This window comes from Scyliorhinus canicula, chromosome 9 (assembly GCF_902713615.1).
Source record: "Scyliorhinus canicula chromosome 9, sScyCan1.1, whole genome shotgun sequence".
Classification (NCBI taxonomy): domain Eukaryota; kingdom Metazoa; phylum Chordata; class Chondrichthyes; order Carcharhiniformes; family Scyliorhinidae; genus Scyliorhinus; species Scyliorhinus canicula.
In genome coordinates, this window is record NC_052154.1 from 132,746,134 (window position 1) to 132,763,130 (window position 16,997).

Below are 16,997 nucleotides of genomic sequence, written 5' to 3' on the forward strand. Positions count from 1 at the left end.
ACACACACACACACACACACACTCTCATGTCACTCACACACACACACACACACACACTCTCATGTCACTCACACACACACACACACACACTCTCATGTCACTCACACACACACACACACACTCTCATGTCACTCACACACACACACACACACTCTCATGTCACTCACACACACACACACACACACACTCTCATGTCACTCACACACACACACACACTCTCATGTCTCTCACACACACACACACACACTCTCATGTCTCACACACACACACTCTCATGTCACACACGTTGGCCTGCCCCATCCTTCAGCCATCTTGTGATCTGCATGGTGCAGCTGCTCAAGGAACAGACTCCCATCGCTGTAGATATTTTCCCATTCTTGTGGTTTCTCTCTTCCCCCCCCCCCCCCCCCCCCCCCCCCCCCCCCCCCCCCGCCAATTATATTGTTTAAAAAGCGGAGAAGAAACCTCCACAGCACTCAGAAGGAGTAGGAGCGAAAAAAGGACTGACTGACTGAATGAAGAAATAATGGTGTGTTGATAAGCCTGCGGATTGTAGACAGAGGGCAGTTAAAAAATTCACCAACTTGGGAAGTCCTGGGGAAGAAGTGAACACGGCTCTACCAGGATTACCACGTAGCACTGACTGAGGGAGGAGGAAAGGTTGATAAGGTTTTGAAAGTAACACGTTTAATTCACTAACCTTTCTCTTCATTCATGTTTAAATTGACTTGAGTATTTACATCATACATGAGTCATCTAATCTTTGTTTGGTAATCTCTTGATTGGATATGATTACATAAAGGTTTAGGAATATGGAGTGCCATCTCCATGATAGTGTGATGTGTGGAGGAGGGTGGGTGGGAGGGAAAGAGAACACTTACTTGAATCATAGCCTGTGGTGGGTGGCTTGCACAGTCTGTCAGTGCAGATGAGAAGAATGGCTGGGTCACTGAGCGATCATCAGGATGATAGTTACTGGAATTATACCCCAGCAGGAGTTGGTGTCTTCGGAAGAGAACAGCATTGGGCATTAACCCCCAGACCCCTTCCCGGTGAACCCACAAGGGGCAGGGCTGGATGGGCTGCCGTTTAAACAGGCCCGACACAAATTCCGCTAACCTGGGGATCCAAATCACACTCTACTCTGGTATCTACAAATCAAAAGTTTCCAACGAAGAGAAACCAGGACGTTCCCACAACCACCGCAATAATCACTGCTGGAGGACCTGCTGGACTTGGACATCTTGGGGAAAGGGAACTGTTGTGACATGTATAGACGACTGCTATGGGGGGGCCAACACCCAACTGGATGAGACACAGGAGAAATAGGAAGAGGACTTGGCGTTCGAATAGGGTGGGGACTCTAGCTAAGCACTGCATAGGATCAGCTCCACCTCCACATGCGCAAGGCTAAGCCCAATACAGCTAAACCTAGTACAGAGCCCACTTAACCACAACCTGAATGAGCAGGTTCTTCCGGAGGTGGAGGACAGATGTGAACGGTGCCAAGGAGGTCCGACCAACCACGCCCACAGGTTCTGGTCTTGCCCCAGATTTGCTGGGTACTATGTCCAAAGTGGTGGGGATGAGGATGGAGCCTGTATCAGAACAGCCATATCTCTTCATGGGGAGGAGTTCGACATCCTTGCCTTTGACTCCATAATGACCCGCTGGAGAATCCTGCTCGGTCAGCAGCACCACCCAAAGCTGCAGACTGGCTGTCCGACCTATCGGAATTTCTCCAAATGGACAAAATTAAATTCGCTTTCCGAGGGTCGGAAGAAGGCTTCCACAAAATGTGGGAGCCATTCACTCGGTTGTTCCACGACCTGTTCGCAGCCAATAACTAAGAAGCCAAAGAAAAGGAAGGTGTAGCCACAACACCAGTGAGGAAGATTGGGGGGTGGCAGGCAGGGAAACATTTGATTTGATTTATTATTGTCACATGTATTACTATACAGTGAAAAGTCGTTTCTTGCATGCTCTACAAACAATGCATACAGTATATAGGGAAGGAAGGGGAGACTGCAGAATATAATGTTACAGTTATAGGAAGGTGTAGAGAAAAGATCAACTTAATACGAGGTAGGTCCATTCAAAAGTCTGATGGCAGTAGGGAAAGAGTTGGTTGGTACGTGACCTCGGTATCTTTTTTCCTGAAGGAAGAAGGTGGAAGAGAAGAAGGTGGATGTCCGGGGTGCGTGGGTTCCTTAATTATGCTCGCTGCCTTTCTGAGGCAGTGGGAATTGTAGACCGAATTGTAAACTTGCAACTGAACCAAGCCCAACAAGAGAACGGGGGGGGGGGGGGGGGGAGGGAAAGAGAGAGAGGAGAGGAAGAGACAAAGAAAACCGGTGGCAAGCAAAATGCTGGGGACCACAACTGTCACTGCAAGAAGAAATAGGTGTAAATAGTTCTAGTTTTGCTTATTTTTCTTTTGCTTTCCTCTTGCTTTTGTTTTGTCTCCTAATGTTTGTTCATATTTCTTTATCTGCTCTGTAAACCCAAATCTCAATAAAAACATAGGATTGATGCGCTGTGCTCGCCATCTAGTGTTTATCACGGGAACTTCCACTTTTGGAGGAGAGTTTATTCGGAGTTCCAGTAACCTGCCACAGGCTGCAACCAATGTTACCTCCTTCACTGCTCTGATTTGTCTTTCTTTGGGTTTGCAGTGTTGATGTGTAGGCCCACACCTCCTCTTCTCTTCCCCCACCCCTCAACTTTTTTTTAGGTCGAATTTGTTCATTTTCTTTTTTCCCTTCTCTCTCTCAATTACCTTTTACCTTTTCTGCTACTCTTTCAAACTTTATTTTCCCCTTGTTTCCTTGCACGAATTTCGATTTTTATTTTGATCTTTACCTTAGTTTCATGGTCTATTTATTCCACTTTATTGTGCACTCTTCCCTCCACCCTTGTCACCCTTCTTCACACACATTTCCTTTTATTTTCCTCTCTTGTCCCCCATCTTGCCTGTTCTAGTTTCTGTACCTGGATAAGGATGGACACAGTGCTGTATTGTTTAGTCTGGAGTGGACCTGATCCAATGGCCTGGTGAGATCAGCTGAATTCCTATTTGTCTTTCTCTCAGGGAACAGAAGCCGGCACCTGGGAACCAGTGTTTTGCCAGTAACCGGGTGCTCGGTACCTGGAAGGAGACGATGCCCGTGGATGATGAAGTTGGGTCTGAGCATCTCACAGCGCACAGCACACATGCTCAGCAGAAAAACTCCGAGCCCATGAGCGAGGAGATGCTTCGCAATGCCTACCACCTGTCCCGGCTACGGAGTTCCTCCGTGGAAATACGGGAGAAAGGATCCGAGCGGCTAAAGGAAGAGCTGGCAAAGGCGCAGAGGGTAAGAAGGCACAGCCCAGAGTGTGATTTTTAAAACTGAACTTCTTCTGTTTGTACTGGACTGACTTAATCAGATTATTGTGGATGGAGATGCAAGATGGGAAAAGTGTGGTACCAACTGGAATAAAGGGGGAGTGATGGAGTTCCGAGTTTAACGTCCAATATGGTTATTGATTGTGAGAAAGGAATTGTTATCACACCATTCTTGCGCATATAATGATTCAAACTGAAAGTGGTGGATAAATCCTATACTTCAGATACCTGACACTGCAGGTAGAAAAGTTTAGACCAATCCATCTGATTTTGAAGGTGTTACCCAAATATTACATTTAACACGAGCAACTGCTCACAACTAGAAAAACCAATCAACGATCACCTTGAAAAACAGTCCTCTTGATTTTTTCTAGACTGATGACCTTGAGGGGAAAAAATCTGAGTGTTAAATAACAGCTATTAATCAATGGATAAAACTTATTAAGATCAGCAGTTAGCCTTTGAGCTCGTGAAATGTCCATTTCCAGGAATTTGACTTTGTAACTGTCCAGTTTAAGTACAACTTCATCTTGAGCAGAATGCAATAGAATGTGTTTCACAGTACAGGCTGAGCATCCCTTATCTGAAATCTGCACTTTTTTTTTTGAGCGTGTTGCACATGCACAGTTCCCAACATTCTGCACATGCGCAGTATATTCCGAAATCCGACACACTCTGCCCCATTTCAGATAAGGGATTTTCAACCTGTATAACCCCTCGGGCCTATTGTGCATCATCTCATTTAAGCATCGGCTCAAGTGATCCACATGTGCAATATAAGGACGCTTACTGTGTTCTTTTTATGTCGTCGTTCTTAAAATAAAATTTCCTCCCTTCTGTCTCAGTTTGTGAAGTTGCCACAGTTCACAGTTCATTCTTCACCATGAGTTTAGACGTTAATTTCTGACCACTCCCATTCTGGCTGAAGCTATTCCTGCCCTCACCTGATGTCCACATGTGCAAATATTTACTGACCAGTGTATCCGGACAGTGATTTGGTGCACCATTGGTATGGAGAAGAATTATGGTCTGTCTGCTTGCACGCTGGGTGTGTTATCCTAACTTGGTACAGGATAGGTTTAGAGTCTGGAACCAGCTCTGAGGAGTGTGCTGGACAATGCAGCCACTGGTGTGACATGTCCTTGTTTGTTCCCTGTTCAGGAGCTGAAGCTGAAGGATGAAGAATGCGAGAAACTGTCTAAGGTGCGGGAGCAATTGGAGCAGGAATTGGAGGAGCTGACGGCAAGTCTCTTTGAGGTACTGCCAATTCCCAAAGCTGGTATTTTAGTTGGACAGTCTTCACCTGATTGCCGGTTGGTTGATGCCTGAGGGAGTTTTGGGTTCAGTGACCTGAGGTTGACTGTAGTGTACATAATAATAATCTTTTATTGTCACAAGTAGGCTTACATTAACACTGCAATGACGTTACTGTGAAAATCCCCTCGTCTCCACACTCCGGAGCCTGTTCGGGTACACCTGAGGGAGAATTCAATGTCCAAATTACCTAACGGCACGTCTTTCGGGAGCGCCTGGAGGAAACCCACGCGGACGCTGAGAACGTGCATACTCCACACACAGTGACCCAAGCTGGGAATCGAACCTGGGACCCTGAAGCTGTGAAGCAACAGTGCTACCCACTGTGCTACCGTGCCACCCACCTCCTCCCTACAAAAACTATAAACTGATGAAATGGCACTGTAGGACGATAGAACATAGAACATAGAACAGCACAGAACAGGCCCTTCGGCCCTCGATGTTGTGCCGAGCAATGATCACCCCACTCAAATCCACGCATCCACCCCACACCCGCAACCCAACAACTCTCCCCCTTAACCTTACTACTAGGACACTACGGGCAATTTAGCATGGCCAATCCACCTAACCCGCACATCTTTGGACTGTGGGAGGAAACCGGAGCACCCGGAGGAAACCCACGCACACACGGGGAGGACGTGCAGACTCCACACAGACAGTGACCCAGCCGGGAATCGAACCTGGGACCCTGGAGCTGTGAAGCATTGATGCTAACCACCATGCTACCGTGCGGCCCCAATGCTACCGTGCTGCCCTGATATTTTGGGGTCACTCCAGTAATCAACATTGGCAGTGCTCCTGAATCATGCGATCAATAATTGTTGCTCTCGCTCTCTGCTCTCTGCTCTTCACTGTTCCCTGACACCCTCGTTCCTTTTCTTTATGCACAGGAAGCACATAAGATGGTGCGGGAAGCAAATACTAAACAGGCCACGGCTGAGAAGCAACTCAAGGAAGCAGAAGGGAAGGTAGGTAACCACTTCCCATGGTGTGGTCAGGCTTGTGTGCCCTGTACATTTCACTGATGTGGCAGATGTCTCGTAGGATTGGCAGTATGTAAGCTGCAAGCTGTGGCAATCTTTACTTCTTCTCCAGGAAGGGCTGTGCCTGATTTCAGTTGCTGACTCATGGGTCACTGTGCAGGAGATGTGTCTCCTTCACATGTCCATACATTTGTTAAAAGGTGTAATTAATGTAACTCCTGAAGTGCTGCTGAGTACGATCAGAAAGTGTCCGGGTCCATTGCAGTGTTTGCTGGACCTCTCAAACTCCACTTCCTTGTAGACGTTTTGGAGAGATTGGCTCTGGGAAAGAGAGACATAGTGAATACTTGTTTTTCAGACTGGTTAATTATGGTGTCCCTTTAGTGTTACTGTTGGGATCACTGCATTAAAAACAAAAAGCGCGATTCTCCCAAAAAGGATCAAGGTCCTCTAACGAATGCATTTAGTCGCATGTTTGCAGTGCCGACAAACACATGGCTATTCAACGCAATGCGCCTGAGGCTGCACATGTCCCCATTTTATACAGTGGAGAGCCCGACTCGCCAGAACTCCCCAGTGTTAGTGTCCCGATCTCGGAGGCCCCTAAAATGATCCCCGAATGCGCTACGGGAGGGTCCCCGGCCCGATCGCGTGTGCAAAATTGCCAGCTTGGTGCCTTGGCAGTGCCAACCTGGCACCCTGGCAGTGCCCATGCCAGCTGGCAGTACCACCTTGGCAGTGCCAGACTGGCAGCAGGTGGCACTGCCATGGATCCCAGATGGCAGTGCCCAGGTATCACCAGCAGTGCCAGGGCACCATCCTTCCCAAAGGCATGCAGCTGGGGGCTTCCGATCCCCTTGGAGACCCCCACGAGTGTCGTTCCGTCTGGTCCCTGTTTGTGGGGATTAGTGCTGAATGGCGTTCGCCCGAGGAGAAGGGGATGAATCCCAAACCTCGGGTAACTCGGGAATCTGCACATAGTGAGGTTAACTGCCTTGCTCTAATATGCACATTTGCCAAAAGTGAATCTGCCCACAATGGGCAGGATTTACATCACAATATCTCGTGAAATGACGTGGGATCTTGCGAGGCGGGTAGATCCCTGGAGCGGGGTCTCCTGGCTTTCATCGGCTGCGCTGCGACGAGTTGCTTTTCCAATGCAGCGTGGCCGTTGGAATATTAATGACCTGGATTTGGGTAAACCTAGTTTCAAAGATCACAGATGGAACATGGAAATGCAGCAGGTGGTGAGAGGAATAGTAACAGACTCCAGGAGGATGTTAACAAACCAGTGAAATGAGCAGGCACATGGCAGATGGAAATGAATAAAGGGTGCAGTGTGAAGTGATTCCTTTTGTTAGGACCATACAAAATTCAGGTACAATTTTAAATTTGGTGCAGCAACATGGAAACCTGGGGGATGGATGCACACAATATTGCAGGTGGGCAGGCAAAGTTTCGAAGGCTGTTTTTCTTTTGTAAAACGATCAAGATTTAATGTGTCTATAAATAGAAGTGTAGAATATAAAAAGCAATCGAGCTGTGCTTAAACCTTATGAAAGACCAGTTGGCTCATGGCTCAATATTCTGGGACAGATGTGGAGAGAAAAGTGTGTTTAAAATGGCACCAGGGATTTATTTATGTGGAGAAATTTTCTTCAGTGAAGAAGACTTGAGGAGATTTGACGAGGGTATTCACAATTCGGAAAGTTTTGGGCAAAGCACAGGAAACCGTTTCCAGTGGCAGAAGACTCGGTAACCAGAGTCGACAGATTTGAAGGTAACTGCCAAAGGCAGCAAGGGGAAAGCCATGTTTGGACAGCGAGGTTATTCTGATCTGGAATGTGCTGCCTGAAAAGGTGGCGAGAGCAGATTCAATAATGTTCAAAAACTAAATTTGGTTATCTGAGATAGATGTTCCATTCCGCAGCATTTACATCCCTCCTCTTGTTTAAGCAGGAAATTCACAGAAAAGAATCTGCTGTTTTTAGCCATTGCCTGGGAATATTGTTGATGGTAGGTACTGTGTTGATTACTCTGCCTCCTCTTGCTCTGTCCCATTTTAGATCGATGTGCTACTGGCCGAGGTCACTGCCCTGAAGACCCTTGTGATTACATCAACACCATCCTCTCCCAATAGGGAGCTGCACCCACAGCTCCAGAGTCCCTCAAAAGCTGTCTTTAAGAAAGGCCACAGTCGTAACAAAAGCTTGAGCAGTGCTATGGTCACGGCAGCAACTCCGAATACCCAGTTACAGCCAATCTGCAAGGACGGCAGGGAGGTGAGTGTGAAAATGGGTCTGGGTGCCTCGTCAATCTGCGTCCGTCTGCCTCGCTTATCTGTCTTCCCTCCTTCCTGTCTGTCTGTCTGTCTGTCTTAGTTTTCTTGTCTTGCTCTCTGTCTGCCTGAGTAAAGCTACATGATCCTCATGGGTTACGATTCAGTGACTTGTTCGATTTTAAAAATGTCAGGCAAAACATTTCCAGGGTAATTATAACTGCCCCCTACCCCCATTTCCAGGGTAATTATAACTGCCCCCTACCCACATTTCCAGGGTAATTATAACTGCCCCCCCCCTCCCAGTTTTGAGTAGGGCTTGGGTGTCTGAAATAGAAAATGTAATGGAAACTTTTCTATAATTTGTGTGCTGCCATCACAGCCTGAACACAATACAGATGGAGGGTGAGAAGGTAAATCAAATACTAGTGTTTTGTGCTTAAACAAAGGAGATTACAATGGGATGAGAGAAGAACTAGCTAAGGTAGACTGGGAACAAAGACTTTATGGTAGAACAGTGGAGAACCTTCCAAGCGATTTTACAGTGCTCAGCAAAGGTTTATACCAACAAAAAGAAAGGACGGTAGAAAGAGGGAAAATCGACCGTGGATATCTAAGGAAATAAGGGAGAGTATCAAATTGAAGGGAATAAGCATACAAAGTGGCAAAGATTAGTGGGAGACTAGAGGACTAGGAAATCTTTAGGGGGCAACAGAAAGCTACTAAAAAAGCTATAAAGAAGAGTAAGATAGAGTATGAGAGTAAACTTTCTCAGAATATAAAAACAGATAGTAAAAGTTTCTACAAATCTATAAAACAAAAAAGAGTGGCTGAGGTAAATATTGGTCCTTTAGAGGATGAGAAGGGAGTTTTAATAATGGGAGATGAGGAAATGGCTGAGGAACTGAACAGGTTTTTTGGGTCGGTCTTCACAGTGGAAGACACAAATAACATGCCAGTGACTGATTGATAGAAATGAGGCTATGACAGGTGAGGACCTTGAGAGGATTGTTATCACTAAGGAGGTAGTGATGGGCAAGCTAATGGGGCTAAAGGTAGACCAGTCTCCTGGCCCTGATGGAATGCATCCCAGAGTGCTAAAAGAGATGGCTAGGGAAATTGCAATACACTAGTAGTAATTTACCAAAATTCACTAGACTCTGGGGTGGTCCCAGTGGATTGGAAATTGGCAAACGTGACACCACTGTTTAAAAAAAGGAGATAGGCAGAGAGCGGGTAATTATAGGCCAGTGAGCTTAACTTCGGTAGTAGGGAAGATGCTGGAATCTATCATCAAGGAAGAAATAGCGAGGCATCTGGATAGAAATTGTCCCATTGGGCAGATGCAGCATGGGTTCATAAAGGGCAGGTCATGCCTAACTAATTTAGTGGAATTTTGTGAGGACATTACCAGTGCAGTAGATAACGGGGAGCCAATGGATGTGGTATACCTGGATTTCCAGAAAGCCTTTGACAAGGTGCCACACAAAAGGTTGCTGCATAAGATAAAGATGCATGGCATTAAGGGTAAAGTAGTAGCATGGATAGAGGATTGGTTAATTAATAGAAAGCAAAGAGTGGGGATTAATGGGTATTTCTCTGGTTGGCAATCAGTAGCTAGTGGTGTCCCTCGGGGATCAGTGTTGGGCCCACAATTGTTCACAATTTACATAGATGATTTGGAGTTGGGGATCAAGGGCAATAGTGTCCAAGTTTGCAGACGACACTAAGATGAGTGGTAAAGCAAAAAGTGCAGAGGATACTGGAAGTCTGCAGAGGGATTTGGATAGGTTAAGTGAAGCTAGTGGCTAGAAGTGGGCTAGGGTCTGGCAGATGGAATACAATGTTGACAAATGTGAGGTTATCTATTTTGGTAGGAATAACAGCAAACGGGATTATTATTTAAATGATAAAATATTAAAGCATGCTGCTGTGCAGTGAGACCTGGGTGTGCTAGTGCATGAGTCGCAAAAGTTGGTTTACAGGTGCAACAGGTGATTAAGAAGGCGAATGGAATTTTGTCCTTCGTTGCTAGAGGGATGGAGTTTAAGACGAGGGAGGTTATGCTACAATTGTATAAGGTGTTAGTGAGGCCAAACCTGGAGTATTGTGTTCAGTTTTGGTCTCCTTACCTGAGAAAGGACGTACTGGCGCTGGAGGGTGTGCAGAGGAGATTCACTAGGTTAATCCCAGAGTTGAAGGGGTTGGATTACAAGGAGAGGTTGAGTAGACTGGGACTGTACTCGTTGGAATTTAGAAGGATGAGGGGGGATCTTATACAAACATATAACATTATGAAGGGAATAGATAGGATAGATGCGGGCAGGTTGTTTCCACTGGCGGGTGAAAGCAGAACTAGGGGGCATAGCCTCAAAATAAGGGGAAGTAGATTTAGGACTGAGCTTAAGAGGAACTTCTGCACCCAAAGGGTTGTGAATCTATGGAATTCCTTGCCCAGTGAAGCAGTTGAGGCTCCTTCTTTAAATGTTTTTAAGATAAATATAGTTTTTTGACGAATTAAGGGTTATAGTGTTCAGGGCGGAACGTGGAGCTGAGTCCACAAAAGATCAGCCATGATCTCATTGAATGGCGGAGCAGGCTCGAGGGGCCAGATGGTCTACACCTGCTCCTAGTTCTTATGTTCTTAATTCCTCAATCTCTTTGCTTCCAGCCTCGATGCCTGAGGCATCAAGCCCAGTCATTAACCTCATTTTACTATCTGATTTCCCTCATGACTTTGTAGTATTCAAAAACTCGGGGGGAGGGCGGGGTTTGCAGTAAGCAGACTTGAGTTAGGGTCTCGTTCAATGTGGAGGCGACGCTCACTCAGTCTCTGGAGCAAACTGTATCTTCCCTTGTTTACTCTCAGCCAAACTGGGGGAGGTAGATGGTGGCATAACAGCAATGCTACTTGGAATAGTAATTCAGAGGATTATGCTGTGGGAGTTCAGATCCCACCCTGGCATCTGATGCAACGTAAATTCAATTAAAAAAATGTGGAATTGAAAGCTATTCTCAGTAATGGTGACCATAAAATATAATTGATTGTTGCATTTAAAAAACAAAAAAAACAACAACAACCCATCTTTAGAGAAGACCTGGCCTGGGGTAACCAAGAAGGTAGATGAGGGCAGTGCAGCCGACCTTTGTCTACATAGACTTTAGGAAGGCCTTTGACAAGGTACCGCATGGCAGGTTGCTCAACAACCTGCATAAGGTTAAATCTCACAGGATCCAGGGTGGTTGTCGAGGGTTGTTTTTCAAACTGGAGGCCTGTGACCAGCGGTGTGCCTCAGGGATCAGTGCTGGGTCACTGTTATTTGTTATTTATATTGATTTTGGATGAGAATTTGGCAGGCATGGTTAATAAGTTTGAAGATGACACAAGATTGGTCGTATAGTGGACAATGAAGAAGGTTATCTAGGATTGCAACGGGATCTTGACCAACTGGGCCAGTGGGCCGATTGAATGGCAAATGGAGTTTAATTTAGATAAATGTGAGGTGATGCATTTTGGTAGATCGAATCGAGGCCGAATCTACTCCGTTAATGGTAGGGAGTTGGGGAGAGTTACAGAACAAAGAGATCTATGATTACAGGTTCATAGCTCTTTGAAAGTGGAGTCACAGCTGGACAGGGTGGTGAAGAAGGCATTCAGCATGCTAGGTTTCATTGGTCAGAATATTGAATACAGGAGCTGGGATGTCTTGCTGAACTTGTACAAGACATTGGCAAGACCACACTTGGAATACTGTATACAGTTCTGGTCACCCTTTTTGAAAGGATATTATTAAACTAGAAAGAGTGCAGAAAATATTTACTAGGATGCTACCCGGACTTGATGGTTCAAGTTATAAGGAGAGGCTGGATAGACTGGGACTTTGTTCCCTGGAGCGTAGGAGGCTTAAGGGTGATCTTGTAGAGGTCTATAAAATAATGAGGGGCATAGATAACTAATATCGATAATTCCAGGGTTGTAGAAATTGAGGGACACTGAGCCCTATCACCCTGGTATAACTGTATGGCACTACTGCCAGCAAGGCTGAAACCACAGGGCTCTACTATTTAGAAATGATGGGGTGGGGTGGCATTGTGGTTATTTGAACTAACAAATTCTACTGAGAGACCCTTGACAGTAAAACAGGTGAGGGTCAAAGTGCCCCCCCAACACACACACACACACACACTGATTCTGGTGTTAGCCTGTGCCTTGTCTCTGGTCTTTTGGTCAATCCCCTGTCTCTCTGTTCTAATACTCTTTAACTCTACTAACACTGATTTTTCATGGTGCTCCTGAAGGCAGGAGTTCCCACTCTCCTCTCTCTGCTGCTCTGCATTGTACCTGGGAGGGCGATTTATGTCACGCCTGAGCCGTACGAGCATCTTACCAAGTCGTCATCGATGCAGGAGCATCAGGTACTTTTGCCACCTTGAGCTCTGAATGCCCTGTTACATTATGTGACTGAAATAATTATCTTTGCATGATTGTTTATTCCTCTTGATATGAGAGCCAGATGGAAAAGATTTAAAAGGAGATGTAGTGGGTTTACCTGGGTGTGGGTGATATGGTGGGAGGGGGATGCGATGGGGCTATGGGGAGAGCAGTGCGGTGGGTTTATGTGGGTGGAGAGGGGGGAGAGGAGTTAGACCCTGGTCATTTACCTCTAGCCCAGGCTAATGGATTGAACGTCTTTATGTTCTAGCTCTTGGGGAATAGGGTTCGAGCTTTCTCAGTGAGTGTGATTTACAGCACAGATTGTTGGCACAATATCACCTGGTATCCAACAACAGCAATTTATAATGATCACCAGAAGAAGAAGTTTAAAAAAAGAGGAGGAATTAAATACACATCTGGATTAAGAATAGCTTTGTGATATCACTAACTTTTGGAGTTGGAACAGACTTAAGTATTGCCTCCTCTACTCACTCTTATCGATTGGGTCACACACCTCCTCCCTCATTAACCTGTAAGTGAGTAGATCACACCCCATCATCTTTGATCCATTAGTGACTGGGGCACTGCCCTCCCTCACTAACCTGTTAGTGACTGGTAAACAGCCCTCCCTCATTAACCCATTAGGACAGGATTGTGCTTGGCTATGCTGCATTCTATGGTAGAATAGCTTGTTGACATCCACTAGCTATATTTAAGAAAGGCTATTTGGCGGAGGTACTAAATGTGCCAGTGGAGTTGTAATGCAGTTAGTATCGGCATTATCTGTGGAGTGTCAGCATTATCTGGGAAGGAATACAAGTCACCTTGACAGCCTACTGGATGTCACATTCATGCCTGTGAGGTCTGATTGAAAAGCTCCTGTACTGCTTTTCCTCACATCCCTGCCCTGCTGCTTGCAGATCGATCTGATTTTATTTGAAGAGTTCCAGGCATGGAAGGAAGAACCGACACTGGATAAGACTTGCCCATTCTTGGAGAGGATTTACCAAGAGGACATCAGGCCATGTCTTTCCTTTGCCAAGCATGAGGTGAGTTTTAACCATTGGAGTCAGCTGTCATCAGACAGAGCAAGGTGGTTGCCTGAGTGTTCTGGAGGATGAATATTTATCATACAAATATCCTATAGACCTTCCGTACATCTAGGGTGTCTCGTGATGACTCTGTTATGACACCCTGGGCCAGTGCGCAGTCAATTCCAGCCCCACTTGACATGGAGTTGCACAAAACAAGTTAAATTATATTTTATTTAAAATACCCGAGGACCTTGACTGAGTCCAATAAACTGCAGTCATTGGGTTTGTAACTTTTAACACACTTAATCTTTTTCTTTTTTTTAAATTTAGAGTACCCAATTCATTTTTTCTAATTAACGGGCAACTTTAGCTTGGCCAATCCACCTAGCTTGCACATTTTTTGCATTGTGGGGGCGAAACCCACGCTAACACGGGGAGAATGACCCAGAGCCGGGATCAAACCTGGGACCTCGGTGCCATGAGGCTGCAGTGCTAACCACCGTGCCGCCCTAACACAATTAATCTTAACGGACAGAAAATGCAACTGACTGTCTAATATCCCTTTCCCAACTCCACCTTCCTAACTATCCCCACATACTAGCACGAACGCACACACAGACAAACAGCACAGAGGGGGAAGGGTAATTGAGAGGTAAAGAAAATATTAATAAAAATAAATGGTTAAAGGATCTTGGAATTCAAGCTTTTGTTCTGGTGGGACTTCCTTCTAAACTTGAGGTGATTTTCTCTGGCAATCTTGTCTACTTTTTTTCTATAGATTCTGTTCTGCCAAGCTCTCTCTCTCTCTCTCTCTCTCTCTCTCTCTCTCTCAAAGCATCAAGCAGGAACCAATCACTGACTGTTGTCAGGCAGAACACTGTCTTTGGCCAACCCACAGATTGCTAGCCAGCTAGTTCTTGATCTACTCGGCGTTGATTAGTCTGTTTGTCCTCTCCAAAATACTAAACCTAAGAACACATGTCCTGGCAAGCAGGTTGCTTCAGCTGGAGTCTCCTGCTTTAAGGTCACATATGGGTCTGCGGACCAAAAATTATTTTTCAAAAATGGAAACAAAGGAAATAACAGGAAGGACTCTAGTTTCTGACTAAATTAGGCAGTCGGCCCTTCCAGGATTTACAAAATTAAATTGTGTTATTGGCCATAATTTATGCCTCCAAACTACCTCCTGGGTGTAGTTCTTTAAAAGCACTTTAAATATACATTGTATTGAGTGGAGCACTTTTGAAGCAAGAGGGGGCATTTCTAGAACACCAAAGACCAGTGTAGTCTGTTGTGTTAGTTAACTTTTTTGAAAGGAAGGAAAAGAAACTGGAGGGTGGAATGGGCCCAGGGTTCCTTCCTGTCGCTGCCTTGTGTCTGAGGAGCAGTCTGCATCACAACATGAAACCGGAGAATGAGAAACGTGAACATGAGAGAGTTATATTTCCTAGAATCATAGGCCATTCAGCCCATCGAGTCTACATCAGCCCTTGGAAAAAGCACCCTATCTAAGCCCACACCTTCACCTTACCCCCGTTACCCCACCTAACCTTTTTTGGACATGAGGGGCAATTTAGCATGGCTAATCCACCTAACGTGCACATCTTTGGACCGTGGGAGGAAACCGGAGCATCCGGAGGAAACCCACGCAGACACGGGGAGAATGTGCAGACTCCACACAGACAATGACCCAAGCCAGAAATCGAACCTGGGACCCAGGAGCTGTGAAGCAATTGTGCTAACCATTGTGCTACTGTGCCACACTATTGGGGATGGGAACATAGGGGTTTTCTCTAATTATTGGACTTAAATTAACTTTTTCAATCTGTATGGGGTAAAATGAATCTTTTGTGAACAAATAAATTCCTTCTTAATATAATTTTTTTATGTTCTTTCTCCTTTCTGTTTTTATTATGCATGCTCTGTGATTGAATGTCTTGCTGTTTGTCAATATTCTTTCTCTGTGTGTCTCTCTCTCTGTCTGTGTGTCTCTCTCTCTCTGTGTGTCTCTCTCTCTGTCTGTGTGTCTCTCTCTCTGTCTGTGTGTCTCTCTCTCTGTCTGTGTGTCTCTCTCTCTGTCTGTATGTCTCTCTCTCTGTCTGTGTGTCTCTCTCTCTGTCTGTGTGTCTCTCTCTCTGTCTGTGTGTCTCTCTCTCTGTCTGTGTGTCTCTCTCTCTGTCTGTGTGTCTCTCTCTCTGTCTGTGTGTCTCTCTCTCTGTCTGTGTGTCTCTCTCTCTGTCTGTGTGTCTCTCTCTCTGTCTGTGTGTCTCTCTCTCTCTGTCTGTGTGTCTCTCTCTCTCTGTCTCTCTCTGTCTCTCTCTGTCTCTCTCTGTCTCTCTCTGTCTCTCTCTGTCTCTGTCTCTCTCTGTCTCTGTCTCTCTCTGTCTCTGTCTGTCTCTGTCTGTCTCTGTCTGTCTCTGTCTGTCTCTGTCTGTCTCTGTCTGTCTGTGTCTGTCTGTCTCTCTCTGTCTGTCTCTTTCTCTCTGTTCTGTTTCTGTCTCTCTCTCTCTCTCTCTCTCTCTCTCTGTTCTGTCCTGTCTCTCTCTCTCTCTCTGTCTGTGTGTCTCTCTCTCTCTGTCTGTGTCTCTCTCTGTCTGTGTGTGTGTGTCTCTCTCTCTCTGTCCTGTCTGTGTGTGTGTGTCTCTCTCTCTCTCTCTGTGTGTGTCTCTCTGTCAGCTGACAGAAGCAGTCCAGGCTGCTGTGGAAAGCAACACTTTGAGTATTGAACCAGCTGCTGCCCAAGCATTGCCAGTAGTCAAGGCCTCAGCGATAGAATGTGGAGGACCAAAGTAAGAGCTTGTTCTTCTTCACACCTTTTGATCTGATTGCTGTTAATTGGTCTGATTCTCCTCTTCATTTGATGTTCTCTCTCTCTTCTAGCGGGTGGCGGGCTGAAGTATTGACGTAAGTGTTTGCATAAATAATCCTGATCCTAATGCACACTAACTTTTGTTTGCAACGAGCTTTTACTCCGAGTGCTAATATGCTTCTGTAAACTCGTAAATCCTATTATTCTGGGGCCATGGTGCTGCATGTTCTCTGGGATTGTATCTAATTCATATTTCATAGAATTTACAGTACTGAAGGAGGCCATTCGGCCCATCGAGTCTGTACCGGCTCCTGGAAAGAGCACCCTACCCAAGGTTAACACTTCCACCCTATCCCCACAACCCAGTAACCCCACTCAACACTAAGGGCAATTTTGGACACTAAGGGCAATTTATCATGGCCAATCCACCTAACCTGCACATCTTTGGACTGTGGGAGGAAACCGGAGCACCCGGAGGAAACCCACGCACACACTGGGAGGATGTGCAGACTCCGCACAGACAGTGGCCCAAGCAGGAATCGAACCTGGGACCCTGGAGCTGTGAAGCGATTGTGCTATCCACAATCCACCCGTGGTGCCCCCGAGTACCCAATTCATTTTTCCCAATTAAGGGGCAATTTAGTGTGGCCAATTCACCTAGCCTGCACATCTTTGGGTTGTGGGGGGTGAGACCCACGCAAACACGGGGAGAATGTGCAAACTCCATACGGACAGTGACCCAGAGCCAGGATCGAA

The 16,997-nt window shown here is 45.9% G+C and overlaps 1 protein-coding gene across 8 annotated transcripts in view; it reads left to right on the top strand.

Annotated features, from left to right (window-relative positions):
- Nucleotides 1-16,997, top strand: part of LOC119971711 (guanine nucleotide exchange factor for Rab-3A-like) — a 106,971-nt gene that overhangs the window by 63,712 nt on the left and 26,262 nt on the right. For 5 of the 8 annotated variants that reach the window (XM_038807641.1, XM_038807638.1, XM_038807642.1 and 2 more), the window contains 8 exons: nucleotides 3,092-3,356; nucleotides 4,550-4,645; nucleotides 5,593-5,670; nucleotides 7,752-7,967; nucleotides 12,263-12,379; nucleotides 13,319-13,447; nucleotides 16,109-16,221; nucleotides 16,313-16,336. In XM_038807641.1, the coding sequence (XP_038663569.1) occupies nucleotides 3,092-3,356; nucleotides 4,550-4,645; nucleotides 5,593-5,670; nucleotides 7,752-7,967; nucleotides 12,263-12,379; nucleotides 13,319-13,447; nucleotides 16,109-16,221; nucleotides 16,313-16,336 (1,038 nt within the window). The remainder of the gene's footprint in view (nucleotides 1-3,091; nucleotides 3,357-4,549; nucleotides 4,646-5,592; nucleotides 5,671-7,751; nucleotides 7,968-12,262; nucleotides 12,380-13,318; nucleotides 13,448-16,108; nucleotides 16,222-16,312; nucleotides 16,337-16,997) is intronic. The other 3 variants (XM_038807640.1, XM_038807644.1, XM_038807645.1) reach the window with 3 other exon arrangements.